Source organism: Rhinolophus ferrumequinum, chromosome 13, assembly GCF_004115265.2.
Source record: "Rhinolophus ferrumequinum isolate MPI-CBG mRhiFer1 chromosome 13, mRhiFer1_v1.p, whole genome shotgun sequence".
NCBI lineage: Eukaryota > Metazoa > Chordata > Mammalia > Chiroptera > Rhinolophidae > Rhinolophus > Rhinolophus ferrumequinum.
This window is the reverse complement of record NC_046296.1, coordinates 54,044,552-54,062,836: the sequence shown is the minus strand read 5'-3', so window position 1 is coordinate 54,062,836 and position 18,285 is coordinate 54,044,552. Positions and strand designations below refer to the sequence as shown.

Genomic DNA, 18,285 nt, shown 5'->3' with positions numbered 1-18,285 from the left:
TATTTTTTAAGCTGCCTAGTACTCCACTGCATAGATTTACTTAAGGTACATTTCATAGGTAAAATCATTTACTATGATTTCCTTAAGCAGCCCCTATTGATGGACATTTAGAATGCTTCTAACTTTTGCTATTGCAAATAATATCAACGTAAGTATCTTGTTACTATAGAAAGTAGTACATGTGCATTATAGAAAACTGGAACATATCGCAAGTGAAAGGAAGATAAAAACATAAAGATACCATATTCCTCCCATCAGAGATGAAGTGTATAGCTTTCTGGATATCTTTAATAGATACTGTGTTTTCCCAAAAATAAGACCAAGCTAGACAGTCAGCTCTAATGCGTCTTTTGGAGCAAAAATTAATATACGACCCGGTTTTATTTTACTATATTATAAGACCTGGTATAATATAATATAATATCATATCATATAATATAATACCTGGTCTTATATTAATTTTTGCTCCAAAAGACGCATTAGAGCTGATTGTCTGGCTAGGTCTTATTTTCGGGGAAACACGATATGTAGAGAGATACACACATAGATATGACATCCTACTGTTGCTATTGTTTTATAATCTGCCTTTTTTAAAAAAGTTAACAACCTCCACCTTTACATTTCAGTAAATTTCATTTCATCGAAGTTGTTGAATCACGTTCAGATTTCCTCAATTGCGTTTTGTAGTAGGTTTGTCCAAACTAGTATCTCATCTCGGACCAGGAATTGCATCAAGTTATTAAATTAAGTTCCTTAAGTCTCTCTGATTTGTCAAAATCCCCCCACCCCTCCACCTGCCAACCTTCTTTTTTAAATGTTACTTACTTATATACTTACTGTATACTTTTTCCTGGTGTCTTTGTGTGGTGGGTTTGTGGAACCAGTTATTTGTTCAACAGACTGGGCCATTTATCTTACAGAATATCCCACTTTCTGGATTTGGATTTTTCCATTTGCTTCTTTCTCTGACCCTATATTTCCTTTAAATTGTAAGTTATAGCTGCAGACTTACAGGTTCAATTTACACATTTTGCCCACAGTATAATCTTTCATAGGTCAGAGCGTGTGCTTCATGTTGCCTCATAATGGAAGACATTATCTATTTGATCCACCATTAGTGATGCCAGGATTAGCCATGCATTAGGGTAATGAATGCATTTGTGATTTTGATAGATATTGCCAGATTGTTCTTCTTAGGGTTTATACAGATTTATGCTCCCAACAGCAATGTATGCAAGTACCCAACTCTCCACAGCCTTGGCTATTTGTCAGTAGTGTGAGAACAATATCTGAATGCATTTTCAGTTTGTATTTCTCTTGTGCATGATATTGGGCATAATTTGATATGTGTATGAGTGATTTGGTATTGTCTTCTTTATGAATTACATATTATATATGAATATACCACGCCAACTTTTCTACTGGGGTCGTTGGTCCTTTTCTCATCAATTTTTAGGTACTCCTTATATATTAGGGAGATTAGCCTATTGTTAGAAGAATTGCGAATATTTCTAAATGCTTTGCTGTTTGACTTTGCTTGTGGATTTTTGCAATGCAGATATTGTAAATCTCCATGTTGTTGAATTTGTCAGTACTCTCCTTTGTGGTTTCTGGGTTTTGACTCATAGAAATGCCTTCCTCACCCTGAGGTTATACAGGAATTTTCCAATTTTCCCATATTTTCCAGTGATACATTTATGGTTTCCTTTTACACTTAAGCTTTTGATCTAATTGGACTTGATCTTAGTGTACAGTTCGAGGCGTGAATTCAACTTTTATTTTTCCTCAGGTGGTTAATAAGCATTTTAATACCATTCCTTACCAATTGGAGATGACAACTTGATTACTTAATTTCTATATATATTCGGGTCTTTTCTGTTCCAGTACTACACTGTTTGAATTATTAGGGCACTAGAGTATGTTTTAATATCTGATCGGGCACATCTTCCTCTATTACTCTTTAAAATATAATCTTAACTTTTGATTCTTCATACCAGGCACACAGGCAATTACCAAACAAGGTAATACTTACATACCTTATTTATTTTTGGTCTTTAAATGAAATCAGAGATGTATGTTTATACACCACACTGGTTCAAACAGTCATTTTTCCTTATGCTTGATCTCAATACTATGGCTTACTGAAAGATACCTGTTACTCAGAAATTCTCATCCACCTTTCTCCTTCCCTCCCTTCTTTCCTGTCTCTTTCCTTCCGTCCCTTTCTTCCTTTAAGAATTGTCTCCTAAATTCCAGAGTCTTGTGTGAGGCTCTGAGGAACAGAGTAGAATAAGACATCTTGTTTAATCCTTGTTTGAGATTTTCCCCAAAGCCCAAACAGCCTATTACTATTTATGAAGTCTTACATTTGTAGGTTGATGATACATTTTGGACAAATGTTGGGTGTATAGAGATACACCAGTTGACCTTTTAATAGTTACTTATACTAGAAGATGATACTGAATAAGTGAACTGGCATCTTAAGCCTGATTATCTGAGATAAACGAGCGTAGTTAGGAGCCAATATTTATGGAAATATCCCACTATATGCACCGTACTAGATAGGAAAACATCAAAGACAGACACAAATCAGTACAGCGAGAAGGGGTTATCTGGGAAGGCTTCCTAAAGAAGTGAAATAGTGAAGGGGGAGGAACATGACTTGGTTAAAAGGAGTTAATGAGAGGACTTCAAGGTGGACAGAGCGGGAGGAGGGAATGGCAAGTCCGAAGGCAAGGAGAGAGGAATCAGGAAGTTAATGTTTGATGGAGAGGTTGCATAGTGGGAGAAGGGAGGTTGGTAAGACGGGAGGCAGGAGGAGGTGCGGGAGGCAGACGTGGTTCTGATCCACGTGGCAGAACCATGAGTGGCATCATCTCCCCACCATCCGACTCGCACAGTTTCCCTTCAACCGACCCTACTGCTCCTCCTCTGTGAGCGCGTCGTTTTTTTCTTCTTGCTTCCATGGCCATTTTCCTTTCCTCATCACTTGCTCCTCTCCATTCATAATTTGACTGATGACCCCAGACTTGAACGAGAACTTCCCTCTGTAGGAAACCAATAAGGCCATTCTAGCCAAGCACCATGGCTTTTCCTCAAGCCTCGTCCAATTTTTATTGGTACCGAACCTCAGAACTTTTTTCCTCTGCTTGTCATAACTCTAAAATATTTGTTTTTCTTTCTCAATTTATTCCTGATGTGTTTCTGTGGGAGGTTCTTTTTCTTGCCTGATAAGATATTCTAGAAAGTTTATCCCTGTGCTTTTTATTTTTATTCCATTGCCCTGCATGTCAGTCTCGTGGCTTTGAATGTCACCTCTTTGTTGATGACTACCAACTTCATATCCCTAATCCCGACCTCACCTCCTTGCTTTATCTGGAACTGCCAACAGACATTTCCACGTGGAGAGTCACTGTCATTTCCAGTGCACAGTTTCTGAACCCAGCCTTGCCAAGCCTCCCAGTTTCCAGCCTTCCACCTCGCTCTCCTTCATCTCCAGCCTCCAGCCAGTCACTAAGAACTTGGCGTTTTGTGGAGCCTCCCTTTGCAGCCATTCTTTCCTGTCCATCCCCTCTCCTGCGACCTTGCTCAGACCTTCCGTAGGCACCTGGAGTTTATTTTTGTTTTATTAGCGTCTATAATTTAGAGGACACATAGCAACTCCTTTACTAAATGACGCTGAAAAAAAAACCCACACTTTGGAATGGCTACTTAAAAACATTTTTTGACACCTATATGTGGTAAGAGTCTTCTAGAATGCTATAGTTAAGAAAATGAATTAGATATTTCTTTTTATCAGAGATGAAGTTAAATCATTTTTGCATGTTATTGAGGACAAAAATATGAATGATCAGTGTTTGTGTTTTAGGGACCTTCTGATTATTTCAGAATCATGCTTAAGAGGGAAATTTTTAGTTTTAAGAGTTTTTAAACTTAAAATATGTCAGCCTTCAACCTTTCTGTTCCGGTGTAAATGGGGCACTGACATAAGACACCTCTTCAGTAGTTTGGAGCCCGAAGTATGGTCCTGGGTCTCAAAGCTGTGCCTGCCATGCATATTTCATGGGACAAGTTTCCATGCACAGAGCTCCTCTTAGCAGTGAGGTGGGGAGCTGCGGCATGCCTGCATTTGCAATGTTGTTGGCCACGTTTTGAGTATTGTTCACTGTGCTGGAACCTCTGACCATTCCCCTCCCCTGCAAGCCACGGTAAGTTAGATGCCTCACCTCTGGGCTCCCCTGGCATCCTGTGTAAAACTCCTACAGCCTTTTTCACACTGTGCTAGTGTTAATATTTGTATTTATCTCTGACTGGACTGTAGTGCTTTGTATTCAAACATATCCCTTTGTTCATCTTTGTGTTTGAACATATCTTTGGCATGAAGGAGACCTTTCATGTTTGATGAATGAATAAGCGAATGAATGACTGAATGAATGATTTGACTTGGTAACAATATCAGTTCTTTGAGAACGGAGGACTCATATATCGTAGGCTTGTGGTGTGCAGTTTAATTGTTTCCTTTCTGCCTTGTTTCAGAAGGTCAGAAGTTGAGATAGGTTACTTAAATATGTGAGGTTGCTAGTAGGTAGGGACGCTGACAAAGGGCAGGGACGCTGACAAAGGGCGTGTTGAGGAAGATTCAGTGGCACTCTTGAGTAGGAGACGGGCTCTTGGTGGGTTTGGACTTCTGGACGGTTTTAAATGCGATTAGTTCTGGACAATCCCATTTCCTTCCTTTCCTTGATCACAGCTAGAGCTGTGTTTGGGAATATGTGGGATGTTTTTCTGCCTTTCCACAAACCTGATCCTGGGTTCTGTAGAACTGAATGAAATCGATGAGAGGAACATTACACCTTCTGTTCTGCAGCAGACTAACTTTTTTTTCCCTCTTCAACCCAGCCTGCATGATATACTTATCAATCTGAGATCAAAATATGCCAAGCAGGTAAAGCAGTTTCAAGAGGAGAACCAGTCACTAACCTCAGACTACAAACGCCTTGTGATGCAATTCAAGGAGGTCCAGAAAGCCATGAGGTATATTAGGGACTTGGGTCCTAGATTACAGGGGTAGAGTTGGTAGTGGCTGTGATTTCATTAGACTTTGATATCACCGGCTTTCTGGGAGCTGGACCAGAGCACTAAGGAATCCTTTGTGCTATTGTCCTTGTCCCTTTACTTGCATGTCGCCTACCTGTTCTCGAGACTTATGGGGATGGCTTTCAATCTATCATTGGTGAGAGTCGGCGGCCCAGGGATTGGGCCAGGTCCAGGATTTACTACAGCTCTGCCTCAGTTCTTGGCCTGCTGCTAATTGAAGGGGCCCTAGCCAGGCCCTTGGGTCACCTGGCCATGCTCAGTAACTCTCCTTCACAGGCATTTTGCTCTTGCTGATGATGAGAAGTTTCAGGAGATTTGGCTGATGAACGAAGAGGAAGTGAAGGATCTGATCAAGAGAGGCTTTGATGTGGACCGGATCATCCATACCCATCACCTGGGGCTCCCCTGGACTGCACCTGATTTCTGGTTCCTGAAAAATGTGGGGCCTCTGTGCCAACAGCAGCAGAAGTCCGCCTCACAAATTTTAGAAGAGCTGCTGATGCAAACAGGTGACTAGAACAGAGTCATAGAGACTTTGAGCTGGAGGGGCCCTTGAAGTTGACATCACGTCAACCCATTCATTTTACAGATAAGGCAACTGAAGCCCGGAGAAGGGGAAGAGGGCTCATAGCTAAGAGGTCCGCAGAGTATGAGTGTTTGACATGGCTTTTAAGACAGCTTCCCCTTCTTTCCTGTATTCTAAACTGGATAGGTCTAGAAGCTCGATCAGGTTCAGGTTCAATTTCTTTTTGCTAAATACACTGCTGTGTACCTCTATTGGGATAAACTAAGGTCAGGTTGTCTCTCTTTTTGTAATGTTAGCAATCATTGTTAATCATTGTCTAAGACCCATTAATTGTATTAAGGATTGCAAAATGGTGATATTCTAAATTCTATCATAATGTCATTTATTAGTTGGAACACTTCTGAAAAGAGTTTCTTCCCCTCATCAGCTATTTGTTATTCTGAGATACAGTTTGTACAGGAAAAACAGGAAAATGCTTATTCTTTCTCTGTTTACCAGGTTACAGAATAAAGGGGTAGGGTCTCTAACATCTTCCAAAGAGCACCAGTGAGGTTTTTTGGTTTTGTTTTTTATAAAAAAGCATCATTATGAACACGTGGTTTAAACAAATTTGATATGTTCTGGTTTACTGTAATTATTATCCTTACTGATGCTCACATTGTCCCATCTTTGGCCAGTGGGAGTCTCTTCGTGTTGGTTCTGGGTCCTGTAGACACAAACCCAGTAGTTGTTGACATCTTCCTGGCTTTCCAGAATGACCAGATGTTCCAGGTCATTGCACTTTTTCTGCTTCAAGTCTGGAAGCATTTGTTTCTCCAAGGAGACCTGGTCCTTTTCAACAGGGAATGGTATTTTGAAACCAGAGCCTGCGTGCTGGAGTTTTGGATTGTTTGGATTGCTCATTGTTTTAGGCATCCTCCGTGGACGAGCCCAGGGTGTAGGATTATGTTTTATAGATAAAATAAGTCATGTGTTCATCCTAATACTTCCTAATCATCATGGTGCCAGGACATTTACTTAACTTTATCATACTCTGTCTCCTTTCTCCTAACTTGAAAATCTTGGTGCTCAGTGACTCCAAAATAATTCCCCACGGCTTTGCCGACTATACCCTAGAACCATCTCAGGGTAAAATACCAGCCACTAACAGATGGCTACTGAAAATGAACACGTGGTTTAAACTAGAAGGAACTAGCTTCTGCGCAGTTCTTTCTGCGCTTAGGGTATATTCATTCTACTAGGGATGTACAGAGAGATTGCTGTCTTCTAGTCACTTGGACCAGTTTCTATGTGGTTATGTCACCGACTGAATACACATTTAGGTCTTTTTGTTTTGCTTTACTTTTGATATTTGGGATTGCTTATTACAATTTTATTTTATAATTATGTAAAATATTTACATGTTCTCAAAGTCAAAGGTACACAACAAGGTATACTCAAAAAGAAGTGTGGCTTTTATCCTCTCCACCCTATTCCATCCCTCTCCTTTAGGTAACTGTTGAAAACTTTATGGTTTATCTTTTTGTTGCTTTTTTAAAAATTATGAACAAATATGTGTACATATTTATATAAGCCATTTTTTAGGTAAATGAGAACATATGTTTTTCTCCACTTTGCTTTTTTCACTTACAGTATATCCTGGAGACCAGTCTGTAGTAGTAAGAAATATTCTTTATTCCTTTTTTCATGTGGTACTCTGGTGTGGGGCTGTGCCATAATTTATTCAAACAGCCCTCTGTTGATGGTCATGTGGGACATTTCCAGTTTTTTGTTTGATTTTACTATTGCAAACACTGCTGCAATAAATAGCTTTGTGCATTTATGTTTTCATGTTTTTGCTGATGAATTGTGGGACTAGATCCCTAGAAGTAAGAGTGCTGCATCAAAGGGTAAATGCCTCTGTAATTTCGCTGGATATTGCTCCTTAGGGATGGTACCATTTTTGCATTCTCACCAGCAATTTGAAATCTTGTACTTTTAAAAATCTTTTCATATATCTCATTTAACTTTTTGAACAGCTAGGAAAGCCTGGGTAGGTCAATGATTTTTATTCCTGTTCTTTTTGGATGAACAATATATGGTATAAAACACTTTCAACATTTTAAATTTTAAATAAGAAAATTTTTGGCTCTTGCTATCAGCTACCAATTCTTGCCAGTGATATCTTTTTGTGAGGCAGACTTTTAGTTGGTTGCTTCTAATCTGCTGCAGGTTTAGAAACCATGTATCAGATGTGCTAGATTTAGCTCGAAAATACAAATAAATGGGTTCGCACTCTCTGGAGCTCCCCCTTCCTGGTCATGGCTGGATTTTGAGTGTGGTATTTCCAAGTAGATAAAGTTTGGAAAAGTACGGCATTATAGGCTGTTCAAGAAGGGTGGAATTCTCCAGATAGCCTCTTATTCCGACCCCAACCTCTCTGTTTTTCCCACATAATAGACTTTCTTCAACTCATACCTTAGAGAGGCTTTTTTAAGAGGTGAATTTTCTCAAGGAAAGCCATCTGTCTATTTCTCAAAGTCATCAAGGCCAAGGAATGATATTTTCTTTCTCTCTCTCTCTCCTCTCTACGCTCCATCTACAGAAGAGGAGGGGGCAGAAGAGACCGCCTCGGATCCAGCGTCTTACCTGGACCTGCCAAAGCAAATTTCAGCAGAAACTACCAGAAAGATCCTTATGCTCCTGTGTGACGAGTCGGTGAGGGGCGGTGGCAGATGGACTCCCGGCAGGTGGCTTTGCCGACTTCCTGCTGTTGCTTCTTTTTTTTTTTTTAAATAATGTTTTTTGGTTTTCAATTATAGTTGACATATACTATTAGTTTCATGTGTACAACATAGTGATTAGACATTTATATGATAGTGATTAGACATTTATATGACTAATGAAGTGATCACCCCAGTAAGTCGACTACTCACTGTTGCTTCTTGTGTGCTGCTTCTGACGACTCTGGCCAGGCCAGATGTGGCCGGGAGGCAGGAGTGGACCACTTCCGACTTGGGGGGGGGCGTTCACAGAGACGCCATGCCTCAGTGCTGGGCAGCTCCTTTAGTGGGTGAGCAAGGTGCAGTCCAGGCCGGCCAATGGGCTCCTGCTAATTGAAAAAAAAAAAGCTCATTCTGCAAGAGAAGGGGCACCAGTGTCACGTCCATGATCCCACCTGCCAAGTAGTGTGGCCACAAGTGACGTGGCCTTTTTCTGGGACCTTAGTGTACGATTACTCTGGGCGTGTTAGGCTTCGGATATCTGTCTTGTGTATAAGCAAAAACCACTGGACTTCATGGAAAGGCTGCATTGGGGCTGGTTCAGCTGGGAGTTGATTGTTACCAAACATTATTGGTGTTTAGATTTTACATTTCTGAGGTGGTGAAAGAAGTGGAGCAAGGGTCAGCAACCTCCCCCTTGGGACAGTTTTCTTTGGCACAAAGGTTGGCTCCTGCAACGGAGGGGCAGCTCCTGCTGAAGGAGGCAGCTGACAGGTTCTTCCTCTCAATTTGCGGGCTGCCGGTGGCCACCCTTTCACTGCCTTCTTATAAACTTTCAATGCCTGCTGCTATGTTCTGTAGATATTTGGGGACTAGCATATGAGTGAAGTGACACTGGGTGAAGTGACTCCGTGACTGGATCAGGTCTGGACTGCCGTGGGGAACTCAGGTGTTTTGCACACGGGCATTGGGTGAGGCGATTCAGTACCCTTCGGAGGTGGGGGCACGGAATCCATGATGAAGACTGACTTTGTTCCTGGGAAGGGCCCTTAGGCATCCCAGGAAGGCTTTCCTCTGGGGCACCCCGGCCCAGCCTCAGCCCTGGGGTTCCGTTCCGTGGAGTCGTCCCTGGCTCGTTATGCAGAGCGAGGCTGCGGACCCTGGGACTCAGTCCTGAAAGCTGTCTCTGACTAGAGACGTTGTGTCCCTTCTCCTCAGGGTTTCCTCATAGAGAGCAAGCTGCTGAGCCTTCTCCTTCCACTGGAGAAGAACGAATGCTATTTGCTGAGGTTGGACGCCATCTTCTCAGTGAGTCCCATGGGCTGAGTGGACATGGGGTGGGGACCTCATTTGAAGACAGGCCCCTATGTTTTTCCAACATTGCCTCAGCCCTGCGAGTAGATGTGGGTCTCCCTGGGCGTTCCTTGGCTCACATCGCATCCTTTCCTTTACTTACCCTCCATGCAACAAATTGTCCTCAGAGCCGTTTAGATGTCTGCCATCCTGACCCATCCTCTGCTAGCTTCTCTCTCTCTCATGGCCCAGCTCTCAATTCTAGGTTCTCCCCTGCACCACTAAACTCACGTGTGTTCAGCCCCCTTTAGCCTTCTCGTAACCACCAGCTGTGTATAAGCACTTCCTGTCTCTGAGCGTTGTTTCTCTGTTCTGATACGTGTGTCCTCAATTTACTCCACTTTCCCAGTGTTGAATGGCCTCTACTTTGGGGTCGGGGCAGGTGCCGGGCATGTTGAGGGGAGCAAGACAAGTCTCTTGTTCTCAGGAGCTGAGGCTCTGTTAACTTCTGGAGCCAGTGGACTCTCCTTGATGTGGTGTCACAGTAGTCATTCTGTTTTTCCCCCAGGCCCTTGGAATTGAAAGTGAGGATGACTTGTATAAACTGGTGAATTTCTTCCTCAAATACCGAGCTCATCATCATTCACCCTCGAGCCAGGTGAGGTGGTGCGACCGAAAAGAGAGTATTTTAAATCCTGGAAACCCTCGGGAGCATTGCTGCCTCTGAATAATATTTTTGGAGAAACAGTGAGGGTTTTATGGCAGGGATAGCTAAGTTAGCATTTCCTTTAGTATTATTACTTTTTCTATTTGCAAAGGGAAGAATGGATGGATGGGGATGAGAGACTGTTCTCATACTGAGGTCCAAAGGATCTTTTCCTGGGCTTTCCCTCAAAGCCAGGCCTCAGCCACTGTGAGATCTAGACCCACCAAGTTCTGAATATTTGATCCATCACACTTTCCTACAAAGCAGGGCCCATTTGTAATACCTATCTTGATTGTAATAGACTATTCTGAAGACATCATCATGTTAAAAATATAAGATTTTAATTTAAAAATTAAAAACTTGAATTTAATAGATGTCTTTAGTGTTGCTAGCCCCAGGGTGAGTATCCTGATATGCTTCCAAACAAGAGCTGGTTATGTGGACAAAACCCAGAAGCCATAAAGGGGGGTGGGGAAGGATATATTTGACTACATTTAAAAAAATTCCGTAGGGCAAAAAATCACTATAAGCAAAGTTAAGATACAGATGACAGTTGGGGAAAAATTTTAAAACCTCATATGACAGTTAAGGGCTAATGTTCTTAACGTATAAAGATCTCCCATAAGCCAATAAGAAAAAGACCAACAACTCAATGGAACAAACACCTCCTGGAAGAGGCAATACACTTAACTTTTAAACATAGGAAAAGATAATGAGGTTTTCTTGTATAACAGAAATGCAAATTAAAACTGCTCAAATTCCATTTTCGCCTGTGAGGTTGGCAAAAATCTGCAAGTCTGAGAACACGTAGTGATGGCTGAGGTGTGGGAAACAGGTGCAGCCACGAGGTGCTGGTGGGGGCGCAAATTGTGGCAGCCTCCGTGGAGGGCAATGTATCAGTTAGAAAACAGTACAACCTTTACCCTGCGATTCCTCTTTTAGGAATTTATAGATAGATCTCGATACATTTGAAGTGATATATTTATTGTAGCTCATTGTTTGAAATGGTAGAAGATTGATAACAACCTAAATTTCCATCGTTAAGGACTCGATGAAATAATATATGGTACGGTACATCCACACACTGGTGTGCTATGCGACTGTAAAAAAGAACAACGAAATTCTTTGCATATTTATTTGAAAAGATCTCTAAGGTTTATTGGTATGTGAAAAAAAGCAAAGTGCAGGAAAACTATGTATGGAGCACTGTTCCATTTATGTAAAAATGGGGAGGAAAAGTATGTGTGCTTGCATATATCTTTGGGAAGGATAGGTAAGAAACTGACAACTTTGATTTGCCTGTGAGAAGTAAACTGAATGAACTGGGAGATAGGAGTAAGAGAGTTATGAGACTCTGGGTTCTTGTGGTCTCCCAGGATGGAAATCAAGAGAGACCACCATGAGACAGTTCAGGCAAGAGGCAAAGGTTTATTAAGCTTGTGCACAAAGGGACCAACACTGAGAAAGGAAAGGTTCGGATGGCTCCTCAAGAGAAGTTGGGGCACAGTCTTAAAGGGAGCTAGGCGACTTAACAGCTATGTCTAGGCCTGTACAGGTGGAGGTTTCTTGGTGCCTGTGCAGTGTGATACATGCTTCTTCATGTGTGGCATATCTCATTAGCATGATAAATTTCCACCCTTGGGTCTGATTTCTAGTATTTAAATTAGGGAAAGGGCACCTTAGAGACACTCTTGGGCCTTATTGTGCATGCCCAGGGGTGAGGAAAGTCCCTTGTTGCTGGTATGCGGATCTTTGTGGCTTGCCTCTCAGGGCTCCTTGATGCCCGTTGGTGGTACCCTAGGGTGGATGTTTTTGTGAAACTCATCAGGCTCCAGTAGCTGACCTGTCTGACTCACTCAACAGAAGGAGCTTTCCCTCCCGTCTCAGGAGGGAGACTTTTTTAAGTTTAAAAATTAAAATGAAATTTGTTTGGTATTATGATTCAAAAGGATATGTAAATCACGGAAGCTTTATGAATATCAATAAAACGAGCACCTCTGCACCTACATTTAGAAATAGAGCATTATCATTGTTTTGAAGCACCCGTGTGCCTCTCCCTGGTTCCATCCCCCTTCTTTTCCACTCTTTCTCCTCACTGTTTCTTTTCTTGTATAAATGTCTCCCTCTGCGTCTTTTATGTGACGTCTGTGACTTCCTATGAATTTTTCTCAAGATGTTTTCTTTCTGTCTATCTCCATACACTCGTGCCTGTGTACCCTCCACCCATAGTTGGTTACCCCTTGCACCTTTCTCTAGATCAGTCCCTGGAATTTCACTCCTACAGGAGCAAAAGAGCCTGACACCAGCATTGGAGCCAGCAAAGCAGCTAGACCTCGGAGGAGAGAAGGAAGAAAGCCTTGTGGAAAGGGAGCCGGAAGAGAAGGAGGCCCCTGCTTCTCCCAGGCTCATCCACCCCAATGCTGTCCTCAAGATTCTGGGGGCCTTTGTCATGGGTCTGAAGAAGCCCAGGTGGGTGGTGGTGCTGGAGGGCTTGCCTGAGAACTGGGAAAGCTGGGTGGGATGCGGGGACCAAGCCAGATGCCCCTGAGTGGACAAGAAGTTCCTGGGCAGTAACTTTGGGGAGTGAGTAAAGGGATATTCAAAAGGAGGCCTAGAGGACTCGGTGGACATTATAATGAAAGAAGTGGGTGTGGAAGTGGCTTTTTTTCATTCATGATTCACTTGTTGACCATTATTGGGGTCTGCCAAGTAGAGGCCCTGTGGGAATAACACCTTGTGATCAGAACAATGGACTACAAGGTGTCATGTTGCTCAGAGGAGGAAGTGGTCAACTCCATTTGGTATGTCAGAGAGGGCTTTCGGAGGAGATGGCACTGGAACTGAGTTTTCCTCGGTGGATAAAGTGGGGGGAGAGGGCATTTCAGGATGTCACCGCCTGGGGAACGGTGTGGTTATATTCAAAAATCTTGACAGACAGGTATGGCTAGCGTGTCCAGGGTCTGAGAAGTGGGACCAGCGGGTAGGGGAGCCAGGCCAGATCTTGGAAAGCCTAACGTGTCTTTCCAAGATCTTGGTCTTCACCATTTAGTGGCCGGAACCACAAAAGGATCTAAAGCAGTGGGGGAGCCGTGATTAGACTTCCATTTTGAAAAGATCACTTGGGCATCAGGGAGGGAGTGATGCTGGATACAAGGCGAGCAACGGGAAGGTTTGTCCCGGTGGGAGGAAGGTCACATCCTGAGTCAAGGCTATCCTGGAGGGGATGGAGATGCTGACACATTTTGAGAGCTGTTTTGGATGTATTAGTGAGAGAAGCGGGTATAATAATGAGCTTTAAAGCCAGTGAGATAAACTGACTGAGAGAAGAACGGTGCAGCGGTGCTCACAAAGTTAATCGTGGCACCAAGAATCAGGAACATTGATGACAAGGATGTGTCCTTCCCAAGAATCTCCCATCATCTGACAAGTGTGTCTAGCTGAGCGGGAAGGGGACGGAGGGGAGAGCAGTAAGTCTGTGAGGGGCAGGCACTGCTGGGGGCCTGGGTGGTGCCAGGTGGACATGTTGGCACCAGTGTCGTTGTCCTTCAGGGACTCTCGGCCACCAGTGAAATTGCGGAAGGAGGTGCGTGATAACTCCCAGGACTCCGAGTACTGGCAGGCCCTGGCCACGGTGATCCCTCCCTCCACGCTGAACCTCTGGGATTCTCTGTACACAGCCTTGGAGAAATACCAGTGAGTGTGTGTGTTATGGCCCAGGAAGAGAGGGAACCGGGCAGGTAGGTGGGGAAGGATCCCTGCTTGGAGTGACCACAATTGTCGCCTCCCTGTCCTATGAACTCATGGAGAGAGAAGCTGCCTTTGGCAGCTCCTGTTGGGGGCGTACAGTGCTGGGTGGCTGGCCTGGCTCCGTCAGGGCAGAAGGGCTGCTCTGGTGGGTGTGGCTTCTGGGGTCCTCTTCCACCAGAACAGAAATGTAGAGACCCCGGCCCCTGCTTGGTAGAGGATAGAGGCAGCCATGGGCCTCTCACCAGTTTTTCTGCCCAAAGCCTCATCCTGACCCAGAGGGCCAAGCTGCTGATAGAAAACAATTCTCTGGAGCAGCAGAACACAGAGCTCCAGCTGCTGTTGAAGCAGTATCTAACTTCCAAGGTGGGTGACGGGGACCCTCCAAGGAGGGTGGGCAGGAGGCCGGGAGGTGGGGGGACTGGATTTGATATTAGGAAACGAGGGGTGCTCTCCCCTAGCACAGGCAGGTGAGCCTGTGGCTTGTAATAGTGTCCCTGTGATGCCCACGGTTTGGGGCACCCACTGCTCATTGCACCTCTCTGAGAAGCAGTGCCAGAGCCAGTGCTGCCTCACAGCTTGCTGACCCCTTCCTGATGACTTTTCTTCTGTGGTCCTAACAACCACTCTGTGAGGGAGAGAGGGCAGAAATGATTCTCCTCCTTTCACAAACAAGAGAATCAAAACTCAGAGACTTTGTGACTTGCCCAGAGCGTGGGCTCTTCCTGTTATGTCCGCCCAGGTTGTCTGGCCTGGGGTGTGACCTGGGAGAAGAGGCTCCAATGGGGGCAGATATCTCCTGGCCCCCACTTGTGCCCGCTCCAGCGATAGTTGGGGCAACTTCTCCCGGGCCTGGCAAGAGGAGAAGTCTCACCATCTCTGCTCCTGTTGGTTTGTAACACAATTGCTGGCTCTGATTTACTGGTGGGGAGTCCTTCACATGGTGCTAAGGTCATGGACCCCGAGGGTCATGACATATGACAGAGGGGCATAGTTCCTCTGTCATCAGCTGTATGCGTGAGAGGTGACTGAGGCCAGCTACAAGCCCAGGCACTGGGGCCGTGTAGCCCTGTGTGGTCTCAGGCCCAAGGCCACACCTGAACAGGGCGTGTGGTAAGCCTGGGCATCATGATGGCCTCTTAGCCTGTGACAGGACTCAGACAGGGGACCATGTGGTTCAAGCTTCCATCGATGCTACTGTATATGAGACGATGGGGAAGAGGAGGGAAGGGCAGGCTAGGCTGGGGATGGGATGGCAGGTGAGGAGGCGAAGGGACGGATCAGAATGGAAGGTTAAGAACGTTCCCAGAGGCTAGCTTGCTGCAGCAGCAGCCAAAAAATAGCCCTGCACTTCTGAAGGAAGATGCAGGCTTTCCCAGACATCTGGAAGCATTTGGGGAAGAAATGTACAGAGATTCAGAGGCCTATGAGAGAGCTATCATGGGCACCTGACCCCCAGAGGTCATGAAGGAGGAGGGCACTGAGGAAATGTAAGGACCTTTACTCCCTCTTTTCCAGATAAACTCTGAACTGCAAGTTCCTCCGACTGAGGTGTTGCGGATCCCCATAAAATCGAAACAGACCTGAAATGGCTGCTGTGTTAGGGCGGACACGTGTTGGCATTGGTGCCAGAGCCGGCATGTATAACCTGGGAGCTGCAGGCCCCACTCTGCATTTTCCAGAGCTGCCATTGTAGGGCCTGTCCAAATAGGGGGACAAGAGGAGTTACCTGTATCCTGCAGTCATGATTAAAGTCTTTAAAAAGTTGTGACTGGATCTTTTTAAAGAGGTCAGGTCTCGTGAGACGTGGGCTCCTGCTCCTACCTCTGTGTCACGAGAGGACTTTGTCCCAGGCTCAGATTGTGATGTGAGAATAGGCATGTGTCATGCGGGAACTCATGCGGGGTCTCTGGTCCCGCTCCCCACATAAGAACGCAGGACATAGTGAGGCCAAAAAGAAATGCCTACGGAGCCATAGTTAGGGGAGTCACACCACTGTAGTCTCACTAGCGGCTGGGTTGGAGACACAGGAAGCAGGAGCAACACAATCCGCAATGCACCGTCCGCTTCTCTGCCAACCAACCTCACTTGCTAACTGCAATCCGCCTCTCTGCAATCCACAATCCACGCTTGCTAGCTTAGCCACGGCAGTTATATTGGTGACTAATGGCTAACCGGTAACAGCTGATGGCCATCTACTACCGAGCCAGCACCTTTCCACATGAGGCCAAGAGCCTGGAAACTGCTCTTTGGGACCCTGTCCCCACACTCCACCCCTACAGGGTCTCACCTCACAATCTACATGACAAGCATCTTCCGCGAGGGTCCCTGTGCCGTATTAGCCTATAGGCACCTACAGGCGGAAAGAAATAGTAGTCTTAGGAACCAACAATGGCAAATCCCTTCCATCTGGGAGGATACATGCCAGCTTTTTGTCCTGGGAAAGGAGGGTCGCTGCCACTGGCACCTTTCCCAGTTTGTGATACCAGACCTTTATGGCAGTGCTTGGGGTCCCTTGCATAGTTTCAACATGTAACAGAACAGGGGACCCCATAATAGGCTGTAGCGAGAGCACATAGGTTCTCCGCAAAATCATCCTGGCATTGGGACCTCCATATACTACAGTCACTTGTGGTGGCCACTTGGCCACTACCCCTGGCGTCACTTGCAAATCAAGAGTCAAACCAGCCCCCCATGGGGCTATCAGGCCCAACCACCAACAGTGGGGGCTTTTGATCTGCCAGGGCCAAGTCCATTGCTGCCATTCCCCTGCTTTCAAGCATGTGGGTGCTGGTAGCAAAATGTTTCCATTTCTGCCATAGACTGGTGTCTGTTTGGGGCTGCACACTAATAGCCGTCCAAACGGCTGCAGCTCCGCGGCTAGAACCATCAGTAAACCAGGCATCCTCAGGTACTGGGAGCTGTCCTTCTCTGTAGGGCGAGGGCTCCAAGTCCTCCCCTCTAGGCAGAGCACTTGGCTCAGCCTGGGCTACAAGCTCCACAGACCCCAGGACCTGTTGTAGCTCTGTGCTCAAAGGGCTTGAACTAAGGGTGCTACGTTGCTCCAAGTAGGCACCCCACTTGGCGAGGGTGGTGGTCTGTGCCACCCCCATTCTGGGTCCCTGGGCCCATATACGGACCCACCCCTGGACAGGATAGGTTGTTCAAACCAACACCCGTGCCGTTCCTGTGATGGTTTCTGTGGCCACTATGGCTGCCTACACAGCAACCAGCTGTTTCTCTATTGGAGAGTAGCGGACTTCCGCTCCTTTCCACAATTGGGACCAAAATCCCACTGGCAACCGGAGATGCGCCTGCCATTGCCAAAGGCCCCAACTGTACTCCTCTTGGGTTATGTGAACATCAAGTTCAAATGGGCAACCAGGGTCTACTACTTGCAGAGCCTGTGCCTATTGCACTGCCCGTTTTGTGGCAACAAAGGCTTGCTCCGTAGCCTCTGTCCAATCCCACGAGGCCCCCTTTTTTATCATGTTATACAAGGGCCTTGCCATTTGTGCCAAATGGGGTACAAATGCCCACCAATACCCCAGCACACCCAAATACGTCTGCAGTTGGGAGACCTTGGTCGGCTGGGGAAAGGCTTGTGTTTTGTCAATAATCGCCTCAAGTATGACCTTTGTCTTACCCGACCACACAACACCCAAAAACTTGACGGATAAGCCAGGGCCTTGGACCTTTTCCTCATTCACCGCCCAGCCACGTGACTTCAGGTGGTGGAGAAGAGAGGGAACTGCTTGCTCTAAATCTGAAAGAGAATCAGATGTTAATAAAATATCATCGACACAATGAAACAAGGCCACAGAGGATGGGCGATCCCACTGTGCCAAATCCTGGGCCACGAGCCCATGGCAGATAGTGGGGCTGTGCAAGTATCCTTGTGGAAGGACTTGAAAAGTCCACTGCCGCCCATCCCAAGTAAAAGCAAACTGCTCCTGACACTCGGGTGCAATGTCAATGGAGAAAAAAGCATTTGCCAAGTCCACTACGTAGTGATACGTTCCCAGGCGGACAGACGATCCATCAAATCGTGTATTGAAGGCACTGCAGCGTGCAAAGGTGGCGTCACCTTATTTAACACCCTATAGTCCCCAGTCATTTGCCAGGTCCCATCTGGCTTCTTGACTGGCCATACTGGGGAGTTAAAGGGACTGTGCGTCAGCCTCACAATATGTGCCTTCTCCAATTCCAATATTGTA

The 18,285-nt window shown here is 45.5% G+C and overlaps 1 protein-coding gene across 1 annotated transcript in view; it reads left to right on the top strand.

Moving 5' to 3' along the window:
* The window catches only part of DRC1 (dynein regulatory complex subunit 1), a 37,013-nt gene extending 21,204 nt beyond the window's left edge, over nt 1-15,809 (top strand). The window contains exons 9-17 of the mRNA XM_033125643.1: nt 4,900-5,034; nt 5,374-5,606; nt 8,208-8,320; nt 9,544-9,633; nt 10,187-10,276; nt 12,609-12,793; nt 13,874-14,017; nt 14,332-14,434; nt 15,587-15,809. Of these exons, the coding sequence (XP_032981534.1) occupies nt 4,900-5,034; nt 5,374-5,606; nt 8,208-8,320; nt 9,544-9,633; nt 10,187-10,276; nt 12,609-12,793; nt 13,874-14,017; nt 14,332-14,434; nt 15,587-15,655 (1,162 nt within the window). The 3' untranslated portion in view covers nt 15,656-15,809. The remainder of the gene's footprint in view (nt 1-4,899; nt 5,035-5,373; nt 5,607-8,207; nt 8,321-9,543; nt 9,634-10,186; nt 10,277-12,608; nt 12,794-13,873; nt 14,018-14,331; nt 14,435-15,586) is intronic.
* The last annotated feature ends 2,476 nt before the right edge of the window (nt 15,810-18,285 follow it).